This window comes from Cnephaeus nilssonii, assembly GCF_951640355.1.
Source record: "Cnephaeus nilssonii genome assembly, chromosome: 6".
Lineage (NCBI taxonomy): Eukaryota > Metazoa > Chordata > Mammalia > Chiroptera > Vespertilionidae > Cnephaeus > Cnephaeus nilssonii.
In genome coordinates this window covers 17,886,435-17,909,497 of record NC_137077.1, presented here as the reverse complement: position 1 = coordinate 17,909,497, position 23,063 = coordinate 17,886,435, and the positions used below count along the sequence as shown (strand labels likewise).

At 40.5% G+C, this 23,063-nt stretch overlaps 1 protein-coding gene across 1 annotated transcript in view; it reads left to right on the top strand.

Moving 5' to 3' along the window:
- CFAP54 (cilia and flagella associated protein 54) overlaps nt 1-23,063 on the top strand; it is a gene marked incomplete at both ends in the record, with an annotated part of 248,988 nt that overhangs the window by 197,595 nt on the left and 28,330 nt on the right. The window contains 3 exon segments of the mRNA XM_079775504.1: nt 3,220-3,390; nt 18,930-19,036; nt 20,521-20,662. Of these exon segments, the coding sequence (XP_079631630.1) occupies nt 3,220-3,390; nt 18,930-19,036; nt 20,521-20,662 (420 nt within the window).

The following is a 23,063-nucleotide window of genomic DNA, read 5'->3' as shown; positions in this document are numbered from 1 at the left end:
ATTGGCAGCATTGTCATTTCCTGCCCAGATTCTAAATAATTTGAGAAATAAGAGAGTAAAACAGATTGGGATTAAAACATGCTTTCCTTTATGAATCATAAAGTTGACATTTTAGGATATAGTTATATTTACTGGAAAATGGGCTTCCTAGTAGTCAGTAGCAAAGTAGACAGCTTCACCAATCCAGCCATGTGTTGTTTTGTTTTGTTTTGTTTTTGGTCACTACAGGCCTTCTTAAAATCTGTGGGGACACAGTCCCCTTTAAAATATGTCATATGAAGGAGCATAGAATATTCACTCCCTACTAATCATTCGCTCCTAAGACATAAGAGCAGAACTATGCATATCCAAAATTCTTTTCTCCAAATTCACCAATCAGGTAACTCTCTCCGAGGGAGATGACTAAGAGGAGATGGTAAGGGCAGGAATGTAATGTTAATGCCTGGACTTCCCTAGGGATGGAAGCAGCAGATAGTGGGATGAAATAGTTTCCAGCGAACACCAGATTCTGATTCACTCCCCTACCCACCTGGGAACTGAGACTGCCTTTGAGGATTCTAGTGTCCAGGTGCCTCGGGCGTTTGGAGTAGGGGCCAGAGAATGGGAAGGCTCAGAACTGTAGTGTAAACAGGTGCATTCGTGTGAATATTTTACAGGAGTTTGGAAATTAGTATGTGTGTCTTCTTCAACACTGTTCTGAAAGGATCTCTGCTTGAGCATTTTCGTATTAAAGGCAGCCTTTCATTACCCAGTTCCTCAGGACAGTGCTCCAATGTACAGCCCTGAATATATTGTAGCTACATGAGACATCTCTAGTGGCAGCAATGTTATCAAAGGGTTGTTTCACCCTCTTTGCTCTTTGTTGGGGTATAATTAGTGTAACACTCACCAAGGATAGTCAGCTCTGGGAATCACTGCTGCTTGGCTGACAGGTGTAAGCCACCTAATCATGTGTTTGTTTCACTGGGGGAGAAAGCTAACATGCACAAAGCCTTTTGGATTTAAAAAATAATAATCTCCAAGCTTGGTTGGTTTTTATAATGACATGTTTTGAGCCTTTAATCACTCTGGAGACTGTTTCAACCAAACTCCTTCCATGATTTGCTACTTAAACCTGCTTCTTCCCCCTCACCCCAACTTCCCCCCCCCCCGGCCCCTGCCCCACGAAGTAGTAGATGCCTTACCAGAACTGTCCTCCCTGTGTGTCCTGCTCCTCAGTTTTGTGGGTCTGCATGTTGTCAGGTCTGTTGAAGCTGTGTGATGGACAGACAAAGGTGCCGCACAAATCAGGTTAAAAGGTCCCCCCAGAAGGATATGATTAAAATTGTGCACAATGCTGAATTATCCATGTCTAGACTGTGCCTGTGACAGTCTGTGGAAGGTCAAATATTTGTGCAAAGTGATTTGTTGTTTATGGAACTGTGGCAAACAAGAGTTTTCCTGACAGGTCTGGATTTCATTCCTTTCAAAGAATAAATCAAACATATCAAAGTACTCAGTTCATATAGTATATCCCATCAATTAGCAGATGTAATTAATCCCATTAGCAGCTAGATAATGTTTTTAAAGATAATGGAAAATTACATGCCTATTTTGATAATGACTTCTGTTAAAATTCACCATTGCTAGACCATCATGCCAATGCTAGTAAACACTGTATATATTAAAGAGAAAGCTATTTGATTATTTTCTCCATTTAACTAGTTATTAAATATAAATCCTTTGCCAAAAGAGTTATCAGACCCCTGAAAGACACGCAGATATGGAAAATATGATAAATTATTTTTGTGAATCAATTGTTCATCTGACTTTTTTTGGTGAACTGCCTGACATAGAATTACTTTAAAAAATATATATTTTTGTTGATTTCAGAGAAGAAGGGAGAAGGAGAGATAGAAACATCAATGATGAGAGAGAATCATTGATCGGCTGCCTCCTGCATGTCCCACATTGGGGATCGAGCCTGCAACCTGGGCATGTGCCCTGACCCAAATCAACTATGTCCTCCTGGTTCATTGGTCAAGGCTCAACCACTGCCACACCAACCGGGCAGAATTAATCTTAATTAAGCACTTTAAAATGATTATTTAACTCTGATACTTTTGATTGTTGTATATTTTGGTTGTGCTTTTAGTATCATAGTGCTAACAAGTAAGGATTCTGGCTTATCATATCTTTTTATGATAGTTTCTAGACATTTTTGAAGTTTTCACATTTAATATTACCTTTCAGTCAAGACATATTTTTTTCTTTTATCAGTAGACAACTTGAAAGGTCAATGTCTTTATTTCTCTTTTTATTTTATTTTGAAGACTTGCATTGACAGCCTTATATTATATCTTGAATAGGCTCAGAAATAAGGGAAGGTACAAAGCCTTATAGAAACAACAGGCATTTCTTTCTGGCCACTGACATGTTCCCCTTGGTCACCGAGCCTTGAGATAACTTAGATGTCAAGAGGGTGGTAGAATTGCTTCCTCGCCACCATGATGTAATATTGGAAATAACAAGAAGTTAATTTTGAAATTAGTTCACACTCCATTGAAGAAGGTCCTTTTTAGGCTTCAGATATTATTAACACTATTATTATCTCTCTGGCTAGACTTATTTTGTTGATATCAGTCAACTGAAAAAAACTAAGTAAATAATTTGCGAAATTGCCAATTACATTCTAGCACTTATGATTCTTGAAACCTTTTGATTCAGGAACAAAGTTTCATCAAAGAAGCTGGGCCCAGATTTACAAAGGGAATGAGAACAATGAATTTAACATTTTAGAGCAAAAGCTGTATCTTATTTTGCTTATGGCACTGCAAAAAATGCCATTGGAAAACAGATAATAAATTATGATCATACTCTCAGTAGATTCTCCAGTAAATAAATCAGAAAAATGTAGAAGAGGATGTTCTTAGAATCCATGGTGACCTTGAGAGTGAAATGATGGCATGGACATTTTCACTTCTAAGTCTTTAATTTGGGAGACTCACCAAAGTGAAAAACATTTATTGAGTCCTCTGGGTTTCAAAGCGTATTTTTCTGTAGGAGAATCTTCTCCATGGTAACCAGGGACAGTTTTAAGATCCACATCTATAACAAAAGCTGAAAAGATTCCCAGATTTATCCAATGTAGCCCATAGTGAATATATATCAAATGAATGTTTGAAATAGTGAGTGAACTCATTACCAGCAATTAAACTGATGTTTTGGTTTGTTCCCCAGGGAGCTCGTGACAGTTCCATACATTCCATTGTATCATTAAAGCTGCTTTCCAGCCAAAGTACTGTGGAGTCGGTTTCATCAGATATGGCAATACAAGCTTTAAACAAAGAACTTTGCTTCCAATGGTACATCCCTCCCCTGGAAAGACCTCCAAGGGAAGTAGAACCTATGGTAAGAAACATAATTACAAAGCTGAATCTTATGTTTAGAGATAATGGTTAACTTTCAGAGTAGAGAATATCCTCTGATATAGACTAAAAAATACAGCAATATAGAAATTATCTTGTCTAATAGAATAAATCTGACCAAGAAAATCCTAGGAAAGTCTTCAAGCTGAGATCATTTTCCTTTTCCCTAATCTTAAAGGAAATTTTCCAAGGTGTCACCATTACATAATGTTTGACTTTTTTTTTTTTTGTAATTACTCTTTATCACATTTAAGGAAGTCTTTTTTTCTACTGACACTTTGCTAAGAATTTTTATCATGAATATTTTACTGTGTCTATTAAGATGACTTTATGATTTTTGTCTTATAATATGTTAATGTATTTTTTAAATGTTAAATCAACCTTGTGTTTCTGAGATAAACTTGAATTGGTCATAATGTATTAATTTTACTGGATTCAGTTTTTACTATGTTTTGTATTGGATTTTTGCCACTGTTTTCAAGAGTAATATTGGGCTATAAATTTTCCTTTTCATACTGTCCTTGTGAGATACTATTTTGTTTCAAGCTTTTGCTAGACTCATAAAATGAGTTGATAAATATAATCATGTTTTTCTCTTCCTGGTGAAATTTGTAGTAACCTTTTCTTCAAATATTTGGTAAGACCTCATCAGTGAAGCCATCTGTTCTTAGCTGTGTGTGTGTGTGTGTGTGTGTGTGTGTGTGTGTGTGTGTGAAAATATAAGACTAGTGATATAATTCTTAATAGTTAGAGGTAGTTGTTAAGCACTAGTCTTTACTAATGTACTGGTTCAGAGTTGGTAACAGTTCTGTTTGGGACAATATCTGTTCTAATAATCAGTAACTGTGCCAAACCTCTATTTATAGAACATTGAGGTTTTCTATTTCTTCTGAGTTAGTTTTGTTTAAGTTGCTTTTTCCAGGAATTTCCCCCATTTTATTTAAAAATTTTCTCATTTTTAATCTGCTATGTTTGTAGTGAAGTGTCCCTTTTCATTTCTTACATTGGCTATTTGTGTACTTTTTCTTGATCATAGTCACCAAAGGTTCTTATTGGTTAGTTTTATTTTATTAATCAATATATACTACTTTACCTTCCTAACTACTGACTTCTTGAGATAGCTGTTTAGCTCAATATTCAGTCCTTTCTTTCCTAATATATACATTTTAAGATCATAAATTTCTCTCTAAACATTGCTTTGGCTTTATCCTACATATTTTTTATAGTATTATCATCATTCAGTTAAAAACCTTTTTTCAATTTCTATGATTTCTTCTTTGACTCATGAACCATTTCAACATGTGTTTCTTAAATTCCGAACTACATGGAGTGTTTCTAGTTACCGTTTTTTATTTTTTCCTAGATTATGTTGCTCTGAGGCAGGGGTCCTCAAACTTTTTAAACAGGGGGCCAGTTCACTGTCCCTCAGAACGTTGGAGGGCCGGACTATAGTTTAAAAAAAACTATGAACAAATTCCTACGCACACTGCACATACCTTATTTTGAAGTAAAAAAACAAAATGGCAAAAACACCCGCATGTGGCCCGCGGGCCGTAGTTTGAGGACGCCTGTAAAATGCTCTGTATGATTGATATTTGTTGAAACTTGCTTTTTCCTCCAGGAAAGAATTTATTATGTAAATATTCCATTTCTCTTAAAAAGAATGTGGTACTCCTCAGTTGTTGAGGCAGTTGTTCATATATATCTCAATGGCCAGTTTGGCTAGCCTTGTTCAAATATTCTATATTCTTGCTGATTTTTATATTTTTGTTTGCCTTTTTATTTTTTTGGAATCAATTGCTAAAAGAAGTATGTTTAAGTCTCTCACAGTGATTGTTGTCATCTACTGTTTCCTTGTAGTTCTGTCAAATTTTGCTTTACACCATCTGAGGGTGTATTCTTAGGTGCAGTCTGATTGCTAACTGTTATCTTCTTGGTGAATTGAGAATGTTATCATTATGAAGTGATTCATAGCCTTTTTGTAATAATGTGGATCTTTCCTCATAAACTCTGTTTTATTTGATGTTATTGGAGGAAAATAGCTTTCTTGTGGAGTTATTTTCAATGTATCTTTTTCCAACCTTTTACTTTCAACCCTTTTGTGTAGTTGTGTTTTAATTTTGTTTTTAAATAAGAGGTATGCATTGGATATTTTTAAAGACAGTTTAACAATATTTTATTTTGACTGGAGTTATTAATACATTTACATTTAATTTAAATACTAATATTTTAAATCTATAATGTTACTTTGTGTTTTTACTTGTCTTAGCTCTTCTGTTTAATTTTCTTACTTCCTTTCTTTTGGATTGATTATCTTTTATCATTAATTTGTTTCTATGTGAGTTTTGAAATTATTTACTCCTTTTCTGTGCTTATAGTGGGTACTGTCAGGACAACATACATACTTAACGTAGTCTAAAGTTAATAAATGTTTTTACCCCTCTAATGGCTTATATGATATTAGAGGCCCAGTGCATGAAATTCGTGCACTCGAAGGGGAGGGGGTCCCCTCAGCCTGGACTGCACCCTCTTGCAGTCCAGGAGCCCTCAGGGGATGTCTGACTGATGGCTTAGGCCTGCTCCCTATCCCACCACTGCTGCTGCACTAGCTAGCCATGAGCCCGGCTTCTGGCTGAGCGGCGCTCCCCCTGTGAGAGCACACTGACCACCAGGGGACAGCTCCTGCATTGAGCATCTGCCCCCTGGTGGTCAGTGCATGTCATAGCGACTGGTGGTTCTGCTGTTCAGTCAATTTGCATATTAGCCTTTTATTATATAGGATAGGAATAGCCCATGGACACAGACAATAGTCTGGCAAAGGCCTGGAAGGGGCGGGTGCAGGGTGGAGGAGATCAATGGGGAAAAAAAAACTAAAACAAAGGGACATCTGTAATACTTTCAACAATATAGATACATTTTAAATAAAGGAAAATATCTTAGTTGAAAAGAGTTTTATGTGAAATAATGTAAGTAATTGCTCTACACTGTACTTTATTATTTTTTATTTTTATTTTTTATTGTTTAAAATATTACATATATTAGTACATATATATCCTTTTGTTTTCTCCATTGACCTTCCCCCAGCCTTCCCTACCCCCTGTCGCATGCCCTCATCCCACCCCCTCAGTGTCTTGTGTCCATTGGTGTGCTTATATGCATGCATACAAGTCCTTTGGTTAATCTATTTCCCTCCCTCACCAACACTCCCCAGCCTTCCCACTGTAATTTGACAGTCTGTTCGGTGCTTTACTGCCTCTGTATCTATCTTTTTATTCATCAGGTTATAATGTTCTTTATTTTCCATAAACGAGTGAGATCATGTGGTATTTTTCTTTCATTGCCTGGCTAATTTCAATTAATATAATGCTCTCCAGGTCCATCCATGCTGCTGCAAATGGTAAGAATTCCTTCTTTTTTATAGCAGCGTAGTATTCCATTTGTAGATATACCATAGTTTTCTAATCCACTCATCAGCTGATGGGCATTTAGGCTGTTTCCAAATCTTAGCTATGGTGAATTGTGCTGCTATGAACATAGGGGTGCATATATCCTTTCTGATTGGTGTTTCTGGTTTCTTGGGATATAATCCTAGAAGTGGGATTACTAGGTCAAATGGGAGCTCCATTTTCAGTTTTTTGAGGAAACTCCATACTGTTCTCCACAGTGGTTGCACCAGTCTGCATTCTCACCAGCAGTGCATGAGGGTTCCTTTTTCTCCGCATTCTTGCCAGCACTTGTTGTTTGTTGATTTGTTGATGGTTGCCATTCTGACAGGTGTGAGATGGTACCTCATTGTTGTTTTGATTTGCATCTCTCGGATAATTAGTGACGTTGAGCATGTTTTCATGTGTCTCTTGGCCTTCCTTCTGTCTTCTTTTGAAAAGATTCTATTTAGGTCTGTTGCCCATTTTTTTATTGGATCATTTATCTTCCTTTTATTAAGTTGTATAAATTCCCTGTAGATGTTGAAGATTAAACCTTTATCAGTGATAACATTTGCAAATATGTTCTCCCATACAGTGGGCTTTCTTGTTGTTTTGTTGATGGTTTCTTTTGCTGTGCAAAAGCTTTTCATTTTGATGTAGTCCCATTTGTTTATTTCCTCTTTAGCTTCCATTGCCCTAGGAGCAGTATCGGTGAAGAAATTGTGTTGGCATATGTCTGAGATTTCTCGGCCTGTGGATTCCTCTAGTATTTTTATGGTTTCCCGTCTTATGTTTAAGTCCTGTATCCATTTTGAGTTAATTTTTGTGTATGGTGTAAGTTGGTGGTCTAGTTTCATTTTTTTGCATGTATCTGTCCAATTTTCCCAACATCATTTATTGAAGAGACTGTCTTTATTCCATTGTATGTTCATGCCTCCTTTGTCAAATATTAATTGAGCATAGTGGTTTGGGTCGATATCTGGATTCTCTATTCTATTCCATTGGTCTATATGTCTGTTCTTGTGCCAGTACCAGGCTGTTTTGAGAACAGTGGCTTTGTAGTACAGCTTGAAATCTGGTATTGAGATACCACCTACTTTGATCTTCTTTCTCAGGATTGCTGTGGCTCTTCGGGGTCTCTTTTTATTCCAGATGAATTTTTGGAGAGTTCTTTCTAGGTCTGTGAAATATGCCATTGGTATTTTAATGGGGATTGCATTGAATCTATAGATTGCTTTGGGTAGTATGGACATTTTAATGATGTTGATTCTACCAATCCATGAATATGGTATGTTCTTCCATCTGTTTACATCTTCCTCTATCTCTTTTTTCAGTGTCCTATAGTTTTCCGCATATAGGTCTTTTACCTTCTTAGTTAAGTTTATTCCTAGGTATCTTAATTTTTTTGGTGCGATGGTAAATGGGATTGCTTTTTTAGTCTCTCTTTCTGTAAGTTCACTATTGGTGTATAGAAATACCATAGATTTCTTGGCGTTAATTTTATATCCTGCTACATTGCCAAATTCACTTATTAAGTCTATTAGTTTTTTGATGGAGTCTTTCGGGTTTTTTATGTACAATATCATGTCATCTGCAAATAAGGACAGCTTTACTTCTTCTTTTCCAATTTGGATGCTGTTTATTTCTTCTTCTTGTCTAATTGCAATGGCTAATACTTCCAGTATTATGTTGAACAGGAGTGGTGAGAGTGGGCATTCCTGTCTTGTTCCTGTTCTTAGGGGAAATGGTTTTAGTTTTTGCCCATTGAGTATGATGTTAGCTGTGGGTTTATCATATATGGCTTTTATTATGTTGAGGTATGATCCTTCTATTCCCAACTTGTTGAGAGTTTTTATCAAGAAAGGGTGTTGGATTTTGTCAAATGCTTTTTCTGCATCAATTGATAAGACCATGTGATTTTTACCTCTCAATTTGTTTATGTGATGTATCACATTTATTGATTTGCGGATATTGTACCATCCTTGCATTCCTGGGATAAATCCTACTTGGTCATGGTGTATGATCTTTCTGATATACTGCTGGATCCGATTTGCTAGAATTTTGTTGAGGATTTTGGCATCTATGTTCATGAGGGATATTGGCCTGTAATTCTCTTTCATTGTGTTGTCTTTATCTGATTTTGGTATTAGGTTGATGCTGGCTTCATAGAATGAGCTTGGAAGTGTTCCTTCCTCTTGAATTTTTTGGAATAGTTTGAGGAGGATAGGTTTTAGTTCTCCCTTGAATGTTTGGTAAAACTCCCCTGTGAAGCCGTCTGGCCCCGGGCTTTTGTTTGCTGGAAGCTTTTTGATGACTGCTTCAATTTCTTCCATAGTTATTGGCCTATTGAGATGTTTAGATTCTTCCTGATTGAGTTTTGGAAGGTTATATTTTTCTAGGAATATGTCCATTTCCTCCAGGTTGTCCAGTTTGTTGGAATAGAGTTGTTCGTAGTATTTTTTAACAATCCTTTGTATTTCGGTGGAGTCTGTTGTTATTTCTCCTCTTTCATTTCTGATTTTGTTTATTTGGGTCCTCTCTCTTTGCTTCTTGGTGAGCCTGGCTAGAGGTTCATCAATCTTCTTTATCCTTTCAAAGAACCAGCTCTACACTGCACTTTATATTCTCAACTCCTCTCAAAGAGATATTAATTGACCCTATGTTCACTGTCTGCAGGACTGAGTTCCGCCATCCTGACCTAGCACTTACTGCCACGAGGGCTGCGATCAGACCCTGCTTTTCTCTCAGGGCCTGTTCACATCCTCCTTGGCAGTCAGTGCTGGATCACTAAGGCGCCCACGGCATGGCAGTTCGTGCTGGGTGGCCAGGACTGACTTCCGCCATTCCGACCCAGCACTGACTGCAGGACTGACTTCTGGTGTTCGTTTGAGCCTTCGGTTGTTTTGGACGTTATGGACCCTGGCTCTTTATATATATAGATTACTGTGCATTTTTAACCCCAAATAATATTATTTTAAAGTTGTTTTATACAAGTAGTTTTCCTATATATTTTTCTACATATTCATTATTTGCTTTGTTTTTTTAATGTTTTCCTGCATTTTAGACATTCCATGTAGGATCTTTTTTCTTTATATTTATAGAAGTATGTACTGTGGAATGTTCTTTGGTTGAGCTCTTCTGGAGGCAAACACTCAATTTTTGTTTGCCTGATAAATGTTATTGTCTCACATTTATTTGTGAAATAAGTTTTTATAGAATAGAGAATTCAAGATTGGAAATTAATTTATTTCAGTATATGGAAAATGTCATCTACTCTTTCATATTGCTGCTGTTGAGAATCAAACTGTTGTTGCTTTAAAAGTGTTCTGACTTCCTTCACTAGTTGTTATTGAATATTCTCTTTGTCTTTACACTGTTTGACTGGGTATAATTATTTATTTATTTTGCTTACATTAGTGTAATGGTTTAGAACACAGAGTCTGGAGCCAAATGGCCTGGATTTGAATTCCAGCTCTGTCACTTAATAATGTTTTGAACTTCAGTATATTAGTTAACTTTTCTTAGATGGTTAGCTTCATCTGTAATTAGAGATAACTGTATAAACACCTAACCTCAATAAATAGTAGTTGTCATTTATTATATCAAATTATTTTGCTGTTTTAAAGCTTGACAACTTTAAATATTTATGCAATACACTTGCTAAACATTATTTAAAAGCACCTTTTAAAGATTAGCAGCAATATCTCTTTATAGAGTGTTTAGCTACCTGCCTTGTGCAGAAAAGAGAGTAAACTGTGCCTAAGCACCAAAATTAAAGTTCATAGCAAATTGGTGGAAAAAAACCTTAGTTTGCCTGTAAATGTTATTTACAAATTTGTATCACACATGTAACTCCTTATTTTAATATTTATTATCTTTACCTTTTTTGATATCTATGTCCATATGCATTTGCAATAGAGCTAACTGAGGGGCAGGAGGAGAGGGAGGCACGTGTTGGGGAGCAAGTTCAATATCAGTCCTTGGACTCTTGGAGATTGAAGAGTGATTCAGATTCTAGGAATGTCTTGAAGAGAGGTCAAGCTTTTAAAAATGGAGCTGTTGGTCACTACAGACCTTTACAGAGGAACTTTCTATGACAGAATTCCTTTTATTGCTTTGCTCTCTAAGAAGTGCCTCAGGCTTTTCCCCATAAAACCTCGGCTGCATAAGTTTTGCCCTGTTTAGCATTTTTATTTGTTTTTTGTCTCCTGCATTGGCCTGTTTCTGCGTTTCTCAGCTCTTGAGTGCTGTCCCCTCTAGCAGCGCCTCTGGTAGCTTCTGCTGCTCCTTTGACTCCTGTGACTCCTGTTAGGCTGCGAACCTCCTGGGCTTACCTCTCTTTGCTCTCCTGCACCCTTTCCCAGTTAGCACCCCCGCCCCCAATTCTGCTTCCTAAGGCTGGCAACCCTGCTAACTCTTGGTCAATTACATATTTCTTCTTACTCATACAAACAGAGAAGCTTTAAGACATCACTTCCAGGAACATTTAAAGCTATTTCTCACATTTTGAAAGTACTCGCCTTTCCACCCCATTCCAAGTCAAATCTTTGCCAGATATCCCATATACATTTTGAAATAATAAATCTATCATCTGCTTTGAGAAATTTAGTGCCGTCATTTTTAGATCATAGTTCCAGGAATACCCCTGGGTCATAGAGTCACTATGGTGGGTGTTGAGTGGTAATTTTTAAAAAAGAAATTAGATACAAGAAAAAAATATCATCACGCACCACATACAGTAAGTGAAAATGTTTTCTGAAACTGTTGTCTCATGATGGACATGTTAAAATAGGAAGTGTCTTAGGTCACTCTTCAGCATATGCCAGAGTTTATTTATTTGCTGGCAGGAGAACCAACAACGTGGTAAGAGTACATCCATTTGTAATGGGCATGGAAAGAGAGAGATTGCATAGTTGGGAAGCAGAATGTTTACCCAAGCAGCTGGCTTTTTAAAAATGAGGAAGAAAGTACCAACTGTAAAGTTCATTTCACAAGGTCGTAGAAATATCACACCCATAGCCATCTGGAACAGGATGATCTGAGAAGTTAATGCTAAGACTACATCTGCGGTTCATAATTAGAACAACACGGTTTCACCCATCAACAGCCATGTCTTACAATTAACATGGAAGCACGAACTGGTGTAAACAGAGATTAGAAGCAGAGCACCAAGTAACAAATTCTGATTGAAACAGGTTGCTTGAGTGATTTTTCTTAAGCCACAAGCAAAGACTCAGAACATACAGTTTTCCCATTTCTTCGTTCAGGGACTTTTTTTCCCCTTTGACAATTAGTATGTATCTCTTGGGACATAATAAAAGATGTAGTTGCTGCCATAAATCTCAGCAAAAAAAAAAAAAAAAAAAATCAGGAAATACTGACTTGGGTAGGCTAGATCTTCTCAGTCCTAAGATTCTATCCTTTTGGATGGTAACACTGAAATTTGTTTGACTATTCAAATACTGGTTTACTCAAGCATACATCTACTGCTTATTTTAATAGGCCTTTGGTTTCATGTTGAATAACTGGCTGAAGCTCATGAAACCCACAAGGCAATAGCACTAGTGAACACTTACTATGTTCCATGCACTTTACTTATTATTAGCTTCATAACGACTCTCTAGGGTAGATTCTGTCTATCATTAGCCCCATTTTATAGAAGAGGAAACTGAGACACAGGATGGAGGAATGCCAGTAGGCATGAAGTCAGGACTGGAGCAGTCTGACTCCAAGTCTGCATTCCTAAGTGTGGTGCTGTGTGGAGTCTTCAGACCATGGTCTGGCTGTAGGCACGTGTAGCCTCTGGGAAGGATGGTAATGGAAATTAATATCTGACTTAGGGCTTTGGACTTTTCAGGGACTTAGACAGTCATTGGACAACACTGTAAGTTAACATTGCTTAACCCTTTGCCCTCGCTTGCTTTTTTCTCAGTTCCTTTATTCTAATGCTAACCGTGTCGAGTCACACTTGACATCTGAGTGCAAAAGGTTAATTCATCTTCTCAGTCCACTTTAGTTTACCTACCACACTGAAGCAGAAATGCCTGTGGGAACTACGGATGCTGGTGGCAGCAGAGTAGAAATCCTGGGACTGGGGATCTATATAATAAAAGCCTAAGCAACCATTACTGCGGAACAACCAGAACGACCAGTCGCTATGATGCGCACTGACCACCAGGGGGCAGATGCTCAATGCAGGACCTGCCCCCCTGGTGGTCGGTGTGCTCCCACAGGGGGAGTGCTGCTCAGCCAGAAGCCAGGCTTACAGCTGGCAAGTGGAGCGGTGGTGGCGGGAGCCTCTCCTTCCTCTGCAGCAGCGCTTAAGGAGCAGTGAGCTGAGCAGTAAAGAGCAAGCAGGTGGGTGGTAAGGAGCAAGGGATCCCAGATTGCGAGAGGGATGTCAGCTGCTGGCTTAGGCCCAATCCCCAGGGGGATCAGTACATCCTGGGGATCGGGCCTAAGCTGGCAGTCGGACATCCCTCAAAGGGTCCCGGACTGCGAGAGGGCACAGGCTGGGCTGAGGAACCAACCCACCCCACCCCCAGTGCATGAATTTCATGCACTGGGCCTCTAGTTTCAATATAAAATTTTTAGATAATTCAGAGGGCTAAATATTTCATACCATGATACTTTAGAGTTAAGTTTATAACTTGTTAAGTATGAGGGTAGCAATTATCTTATCCTATTTGACAAAATTAGTAGAATATAGTAGAACCACATTGTAAGCTCTTCACTAGAACTTTGATACAAATGAAGCATTTTTTGATCAATTTCAGTATTTTCTAGGGACAGACACCAGAAAGACTTCCAGGGACTGGCATTTTCATGAACCTCCCAGACATGGGCTTTTAAAAAATACCCACACACACAAAGAAACACAGCAACAATGAAAAGAATGGCTGATATAAGTCAGAGAGATGTACAGCTAGAGCTGAGCCTTAAAAAGATATGACTAGTCCTAGCTGGTTTGGCTCCGTGGATAGAGCATTGGCCTGCGGACTGAAGGTTCCCAGGTTCGATTCCAGTCAAGGACACATGCCTGTGTTGTGGGCTCGATCCCCATTAGGGGGGGCGTGCAGGAGGCAGCTGATCAATGATTCTCTCTCATCATTGATGTTTCTCTCTCTCTCTCTCCCTCTCCCTTCCTCTCTGAAATCAATAAAAAGATTTAAAAAATAAAATAAAATAATAAAAAGATATCACCATGACCAAAGGTTTGATTGCCTGCCCAAATTTGTCTCAAGATGACCCCTTAGGATTTTTAGCTTTATTCTACTTTATCTCACTGTTTTGAGCATCCAGAGCTCCTAGGAGGATGCTTATATAGTAGGCTACACTGGAAACCTTCTCTGACTTCTCTTGGTATCACCCAAGTCGAATGTCAGATCTGAAAAGAAACTAAGAGAGCGTGAACTTAGTTCAACACTCCAATTTTACAGGTCAGGAAGCAAAGGCCCATATAAGCTGAGCAACAATGCCACACCTCAGTGACAAAAATAGGAATGGGAGCCTAAGTACTCTAATTCTTAATATTGATTTCTGTATAAGACACATCTAACTCAATTACTAACTAAGCAAAAAATGCTGGCAGGATGGCACAGGCTGGCCCACATTGTGTTTCAGACCCTAGGACAGGACTGGATTAATTATTAGCACATGTCATTCAGGCTTGGCCAATGGCCAACAGCATGACTACAGGCCCTTGAGATGCTAATACGGTTGCAACAAATAGATTGACACAGAAAGTAAAAAGACCTGAAATGTCTGACAAAAGGTCATAATTTTAAGGTTTAATTCCTTGTTTTGTAGGCATAAACTTTTAGGATGAAAATTATTTCCCTTCAAAATGTGGGAGCATTGTTCTGCTGTGTCTGGCAATCCTGCATTGCTACCGAGAAGTCTGATCCATCCTGATTCTAGTTCTTTGACTTTTTTCCTCGGGAAGATCCCCAGAGCTTCTAAAATCTCATGATGTGCCTGGGTGTGTGTCTTTTATCGTTGTGCGAGATAGTTTGGGTTTCCCTTTCAATCTTGAAAGTATATTCTTCAGTTAATGGAGATTTTTTCCCTTTGATAAATTTCTCCATCTGATTATATCTATACCTTCTGGAATTTCTCTTGAGATTGAGTGTTTTCTTTTCTCATACTCCCTATTTATGTTTTTAAATGTAGGCTTACTTTATATTCTTCAAATATTTTATTGATTATTAAGTTGTTATTATTATATATTTTTTCATTTTTAAGAACTCTTTCTCATCTCTTTTATTGCTTCATGTTAATAGCACTGTGCTCTTGTTTCACAGATGCAATATTGCCTTTCTTCTCTCTGAGGAAATTAATTATGGTTCCATTGAAGTTTTCTTCTGCCCTCTGTCTTATAACTGATTCTCCAAGTTCCTTTTCATTTCACGTCTAGTGACTGTTGGCTATCCATTCGTGTGTGGAGACACCGAGAAGCATGTCAGGTCAGGCTTAATGATCCATAGGCCTCATTGCAGGATAATTGCTGTAGCCAGCAGTTTCATTGGAGGATGCTGAGATTTCAGTCTCTGTAGGTCTTTTCTCTTTGTTCAATTTCCTGTAAGAGGATTTTTTAGACGCCTGTCTGGTTTCATACATTCTGGGAAGGGGCTGGAGTGGGGGAAGGGGATCTCTCTTGTTCAGAATACAGGCTTTCACTTAATTCATTGTTCTCCAGTTCAGCACTCTCTCATATACCTAATGTTCCTGAGCATAGATCTTTTATGATTTAACCTCAGCAGAGAGCAAAATGGAAGAGGTTCAGCTAGCAGGGAGGAGACTAGGGAAGGGAAGGGAAGGGAAGGGAAGTGAAGGGAAGGGAAGGGAAGGGAAGGGAAGGGAAGGGAAGGGAAGGGAAGGGAAGGGAAGGGAAGGGTCTCCTGGTATCATGGACTCAGAGAAGGGATGGGAAGGTGGTTGTCTAAGATTTCTGATGCCTCCAATCCCCATGCTTGTTATTGGTGACCCCTCCAAAGGCAGTTTTGACACAGCCTTTCCCCTCTGCTGAGTCAGCTACACTCTTCCAAGTGCTTTCCATCATTCCAAGTATTAACATCTCGTCTGCCTCACCTCTTCACTTATTCTTTCTGGCTTTGTGGATTTATGCCTTAAAAAAAATCCCTTTACTCTTATTTTAGTTTGATTTGTGAGGAAGCAGAGATAAAAGCAAGTACTTAACTAGTCCATTTGGTCTGGCAGCTCTGGGTCTCAACTTTCTTACCTCTAAAATGAGAGACGCAGAAGCAGACCATTTCTAAGGTTCTATGAATCTCAAATTCTATGAACCCATGACTGTAAACAAGTGCTGTATTGTGTAGGACTGATTCTAAGAATTGTCAGAATTCAAACAACAGGAAAACTACTGGAGCCTGAATCATTAGGAGAAGTTTCATCTTAAAGGTGGGGACTGGAACGTCGTGTGTGTGTTGAATAAATGGAGCGAAGAGTAAGGGAATAGCGTGAGTGGATACAGAGAAGCAGCTATGACTGCTATGGGAAAAGAACAGTTTGAGAAGTACCAAGAAACAGAGTTAGCTATTCACCAGGTGGACATTTAGAACTCGCTGTAGAGGGCTCTCAAAGGCTGAATTTAAACTTACCTGCAGTAGGAAATGTCACTCTTCAAACATAATATAATGTTAGTACCAAATAGCATTTCTTTTCATCTCATAACTTTTGCACAGTTCTTGTTCATATCATTTCTTCTTAAAGTAAATTGAAAGAAAGGCCTTCTTTTTTCTCTTTCAAAGAAACACTTTTTAATATATTTTTTATTGGTCTCAGAGAGGAAAGCAGAGGGAGAGAGAGCTAGAAACATCAATGATGAGAGAGAATCATTGGTTGGCTGCCTCCTGCATGCCCCCTACTGGGGATTGAGCCCACAACCCGGGCATGTGCCCTTGACTGGAATGGAACCCAGGACCTTTCAGTCCATAGGCTGATGCTCTATCCTCTGAGCCAAACTGGCTAGGGCTAAAGAAACACTTTTTTTAAAGGTTAACTAGAAGCCCAGTGCACAAATTCGACCATGAGTGGGGTCCAGCCTGCCTGGCCCCAATCGTGGCAGATTGAGGCCAGGCCTGTCAGGAGGAGGAGATGGCAGGAGGTTGGCTGGCCAGCCCACCCTGATCAGGGCGATCAGGGCCAGGCTGGCTGGGGGGAGGGGCCATGGGCAATTGGCTGGTGGGGCCCACCCCCGATTGAGGTCGGGGGCCGATGGGGGGTACAGTGGCCAGGGGAGGGTCCATGGGAGGTTGGACAGCTGGTGGGGCCCCACCCCCAGTTGGTGTTTGGACAGGCAATTGGGGACAGACCTGGCTTGGGGGAGAGGCAGTGGGCCAATCAGGGTGGTGGGGGCCCATAAGGGGTGGGGCTGGCCTGGGGGAGGCGCTGCAGGCAGTTGGCCGGCCAGCCCTGCCCCTGGTCAGTGTGGGGAGGCCCATCAGGGCGGGGCCTGCCGGGGAGAGGGGTGGAGGGAGGCCCCTTGGCCGGCAGGCCCCACCCCCAGATTGGGCCGATTCACTGTCCACAGTGGGTGTCATAGCGACTGGTCATTCTAGTTGTTCCAGTGTTCAGGTTGCTGGCTTTTTATATATATATAGACTAGTGGCCCGGTGCACGAAATTCATGCACGGGGGGTTTCCCTCAGCCAGCCTTCACCCTCTCCAATCTGGGTCCCCTCGAAGGATGTCCTACTGATGGTTTACAGGAATCGGGCCTAAACTGGCAGTCAGACATCCTTCTCGAAATCCAGGACTGCTGGCTCCTAACCGCTCACCTGCCTGCCTGCCTGTCTGATTGCCCCTAACCACTCTGCCTGCCAGCCTGCTCGCCCCCAACTGCCCCCCACCACCAGCCTGCTCGCCCCTAAATGCCCCCCCCCCAGCCTGATCACTCCCAAATGCCCCCCGTGCCAGTGTGCTTGCCCCCAACTGCCCCCCCTGCTGGCCTTCTCACCTCCAAGTGCCCCCCCTGCTGGCCTGCTTGCCTCCACCTTCCCTCCCCAGTGGCGTGCTCACCTTCAACTGCCCCCCTGCGGCCTTCTCACTCCATACTGCCCCCCTCCACTATCCTGATCATCTCCAACTGACCCCCACTGATGTCCTGCTTGCCCCCAACTGGCCCCCCTGCTGGTCTGCTTACCCCCAATGACCCCACCCCCCACCAGCCTGATCACTCATAACTGCCATCCCATCCTGGCCTGATTACCCACAATTGCTCTCCCCTCTTGGCCTCTAACTGCTTCTACCTTGGCCCCGCCACCATGGCTTTGTCCAGAAGATTGTCCAGAAGGTCTCCTGGAAGGTCTCCCAGTCTAATTAGCATATTACCCTTTTATTAGTATAGATGGAGGCCTGGTGCATGGGTGGGGGCTGGCTGGTTTGCCCTGAAGGGTGTCCTGGATCAGGGTGGGGGTTCCCTTGGGGTGTGGGGTGGCCTGAGCAAGGGGACTGTGGTGGTTTGCAGGCTGGCCATGGCCCCATGGGGTGAGGGTCCCCGCTGGGGTGCCTGGCCAGCCTGGGTGAGGGGCTGATGGCTGTTTGCAGGCTGGCCAAGCCCTCCAGCGGGGACCCTCTCCTCATGGGGGTGTGGCCAGCCTGGGTGAGGGACTGAGGGCTGTTTTCAGGCTGGCCACTCCCCCTGGTGACCCAAGCTCCCAGCCCCTCCTGTTGTTCTTTTTTTTTTTTTTTTCAGCGCCTCCTTGAGTGGAGGCCAGGGCCAGCTGGAAGCAGATATCTGGGATTTATTTATCTTCTATAATTGAAACTTTGTAGCCTTGAGCGGAGGCTAGGGCCGGCCAGGGTGGGTGGGAAGCTTGGCTTCCTCCATCGCCGGGGGCAACCCAAGCCTCCTGCTCGCTCCAGCTCCGTGGCCGCCACCATATTTGTTGGGTTAATTTGCATACTCTCTCCTGATTGGCTGGTGGGCGTGGCTGGTGGGTGTAGGGGAGGTATGGTCAATTTGCATGTTTCCCTTTTATTAGTGTAGATGGTATTATGTTGAGAAGTGATGCCACATTTCTTGAGGCAGTGTGATTTTGATGTCACATTTTATATAACTGTTAATTTTCTTACAGGTTTTATTGTTGTATGCATATAACCTGAAGCCCCTGAAGATTTCAGATGTTAGCTGCGTCAGTTACAGCAGTACCTCTGTTGGTTCCTTCTGGGTTCCCCTGCACAGGCGAGTATAGATGGATTATCCACAATCTAGCTTTCACTGTGGATCTTGTCATAAGAACAAGCTGTTTCAGTAATATACAAGGTAACCCACAGGAGAACTTTTTGAAGACATTTTTAGAAAAACAATCTTTCTTTTACCTATTCTGCCTACCCTTCAGGGTTATTGCTAGGAGTATGATATTGAGGTGGTCAAAAGCACAGACTCTGAATCCAGCCTGCTTTGGTCCAAATGCCAGTTGTGTCCCTTACTACCTTTGCAACCTTGAGCATGTTACTTAACATGCCAGTGCCTCAGTCTCCTCTTCAGAAAATATGAGAATAATAAGAGTAGTACCTAGGGTAGTTGGAGGAACTGTTCCTGACACTTTAGGAAGTTTATAGAGAGTACAGAATGTTGTCTATACTATGTTTTGCCTAATATTTGTGGTGTGTTTAAAAAGTAATTTAATGTAGCTCTGTGTTGGGTTGCAAAATTAAGCCCAGACTCCACCACATCACTTATCTTACCTTTTCCTCTTTATCTAATCTATTTTATATTGTTCCCTAGTTAATACTCTCTGATTCAGCTCATGCCTAGTTTCTCTCCTTTCTCATTTCACATTACCAAACTCCTTGTTTGTTTCTTATTCTTTTCATTACCTAGTTAATTTAGTTTTGATTCTGCTGCCCTTATGACCACAGCCTCCATTTCCCTGCTTATAAGATGGAAATAATACCTATTCTGCCTACCTTTCAGGGTTATTGCTATGATCAAGCCAGGCAATGCTTTGAAAGCACATCCTTTAAAAGGTCAAGTTTCATTACTAACTCTGTCAGTGTCAGCTCATTGCCTGCTAGGCACCTAGTAGGTGATTTGAGAACACAGACTTGGTGCTTCTCTGGAGAGCCTTGTCCATACTCCATGATTTTCATTTCAAAGGACTCTTGGTTATCAGCACAAAAGAGAATAAAATAAGCAATGTTTCAAGAGCTGGCATACTCTTAATTATTGTGCAATTTTTTTTTTTAATAAAATGGCAGAAGACCTAGCATAGTACACATGATAGCAGAGCTAGGCAACATAACTAGGAAATTAGGTACTTGCCTTTTCCATCCAGAAACACAGCAGGATTTTTTTTCAGAACCACATGATGGAAATAATTATAATTTCTGCAAGGTAATCAAACTGACAGGATTCTTTTTTATCCCAAAATGTTCTTAATTTTGGTGTGTTCGTGATCAATAGTAGGGTTACTAAAGTTAGGGACATGCCCTTGTCACTGAGGCCTTCACAGAGGAGGGTAGCTGACAAACTCTCAGCTGACCTGTGCCTCTTTTCTCGTGTTTCTTGAATGAAGGAACACTTGAATGAATTAGGTTTAGGGATGCCAGAAACTAAATGTTAAGTAACGGAGGAGTTACTTTACACATATTATTAATTCTGGGAATAAATGAATTCCTTTCGCAACTTTTCAAATAAAATACATCTATGTTTGTTATTTTTAGAGTTATTGCAATTCATGAGAAACTATCAAATCTTATGCAAATAGCTGAGATATCATTGCCAGCAGTTCCTGAAGCTACTCCAGATGAAAACGTATCTGAAGCACAGGAAATAGAAGTGAAAACAATTGATAAAGAGCTGGAAGTAAGTGATTAAGTAATGGAAAACCTTTCTACTGCAGAATGGATGTCCTTATACATAATTCCTCAAATTATTTTTTACTTCATCGGAGCAGAATTACATAACTCTACTTGAACTTTGTGGTGGTTCTGCCCTCTTTTGTCTCTACGTAAAGTACCAGGTATGACCCAACTTTGGGGCACATGTGTAGTGTTTCCTTCAAAGCTCTTCTAAGCACACCAATTATAAGAATCTTATGGTGAATGGAAACAAAACCAATCTAGAGACATCATTCAGGTATAACTGTGAATCTGAAGAAACAATGCTCTGCAACTTTATAACATTACTTGTCATTTCTCACTCTAAGTCTATGTGAGCATGTTTATTACCCAAGTAATATGTAAAGGAAAACTAAAAAATAGAGAACATATGTCTTTCAGAATTTTTCAATGCATATATTTTTCCTAATTAAAAAAGATATTATCCTGCCCAGCCGATGGTTCAGTTAGTTGGAGCCTTGTCCTGTATACCAAAAAAGGCTGTGGGTTCGACTCCCAGTCAGGGCACATACCTAGGTTGCAGGTTTGATCCCGGGTCGGGGAACTTGCAGGAGGCAACCAATCAGTGTTTCTCTCTCACATCAATGCTTCTCTCTCCTGCTCTTTTCCTTCCTCTTACTCTAAAATCAATAAACATATCCTGCAGTGAGTATTTAAAAAATGAGATATTATCCTTACAGTGTGTTATTAATATGATCACAGAGTTCATACTGTTGAGTGGTTTTCATAAAAAATCTTTATTGTTGAAAGTATTACATATGTCCTCTTTTTCCCCATTGACCCGTTCTAGCATACCTCCCCCCCCCCCTCACCCTTCTCCCCTGACCCAGGCCTCCACCATTCTGTTGTCGGTGTCCATGGGTTATGCATATATGCATACAAGTTCTTTGGTTGATCTCTTTCCACCCACCCACCCGCCCCCCACCGCCCCGCCTTCCCTCTGTTCCCCTGGATCTATTTTTTTCAACAATTTATTTTGTTCATTAGATTCCACATATGAGTGAGATCATGTGATACTTGTCTTTCTCTGACTTGAGTGGTTTTCATGATCACTGATGTTAGTGTTCTGGAGGAGAGGATCATTGTCCTATTTCTCCTGCACTCTATAAACAGGAACTGGATACATGGAGATCAAAATGTCAGCATCATTATTGCCCCCACTCCCCTTCTGCCCCTGCCAGTCTTACTGCACCAAGGAGCAGAGGATAAGAGTCCTGCAGGCAGGGTACATCCAAAAATATAAACCCACATTATCCAGAAGGGGCTGAGTTTAGCATGCCCTGTTGCTTTTCCCAAACCAGTCAGATAAGAATTAGTGATGGGTCCAAAAACAGCTGGAAGCGCCCTCCTCCTTCAGGAGTGGAGTGGAAATTCCTTACCTCTTATGGAAATAGAGGAGCAGGGAATGCTGTTCTTTCCTAATTACGTGCTCTGTGAATTTCCATTTTGTACATTAATCCAATTTCTTGAGACATATATTCTGTAGTTACTGTGGTCATTTTCTTAAAAATCAAATGGTGGTACAATTTTTACAACAGGAAAAAAAAAAAGCAGTCTTCTGCCCAACTCTGCTGACTGGATTCCAGCCCCTTGGGTCCCATCTGTGTTTGTTTTCCTCAGAAAGATCTTTTAGGATCTTCCCTAACTTTTAGTCAGCTGTATCTTTTTTCTTAAATCACTTTCTGCTAGATTAATACTCAATTGGTTACAGAACATCTTTAATTCTTAAAGATGCAGACTGGTGCAGCCACTGTGGAAGACAGTATGGAGTTTCCTTAAAAAGTTAAAAATGGAATTCCCATTTGACCCAGTGATCCCACTTCTAGGAATATATCCCAAGAAACCAGGAACACCAATCAGAAAGGATATATGCACCCCTATGTTCATAGCAGCACAATTTATAATAGCTAAGATTTGGAAACAACCTAAGTGCCCATCAGCAGATGAGTGGATTAAAAACCTGTGGTAGCCGAAACTGGTTTGGCTCAGTGGAGAGAGCGTCGGCCTGCGGACTGAAAGGTCCCAGGTTCGATTCCAGTTAAGGTCCCAGGTTCGGTTCCGGTTAGGGGCATGTACATTGGTTGCGGGCACATCCCCGGTAGGGGGTGTGCAGGAGGCAGCTGGTCGATGTTTCTCTCTCATCGATGTTTCTAGCTCTCTATCCCTCTCCCTTCCTCTCTGTAAAAAATCAATAAAATATATTTTTAAAAAAATACACAAGAAAAAAAAAAACCTGTGGTACATCTACACAATGGAATACTATGCCACTATAAAAAAGAAGGAACTTTTACCATTTGCAACAGCATGGATGGAACTGGAGAGCATTATGCTAAGTGAAATAAGCCAGTGGGAGAAAGATAACTATC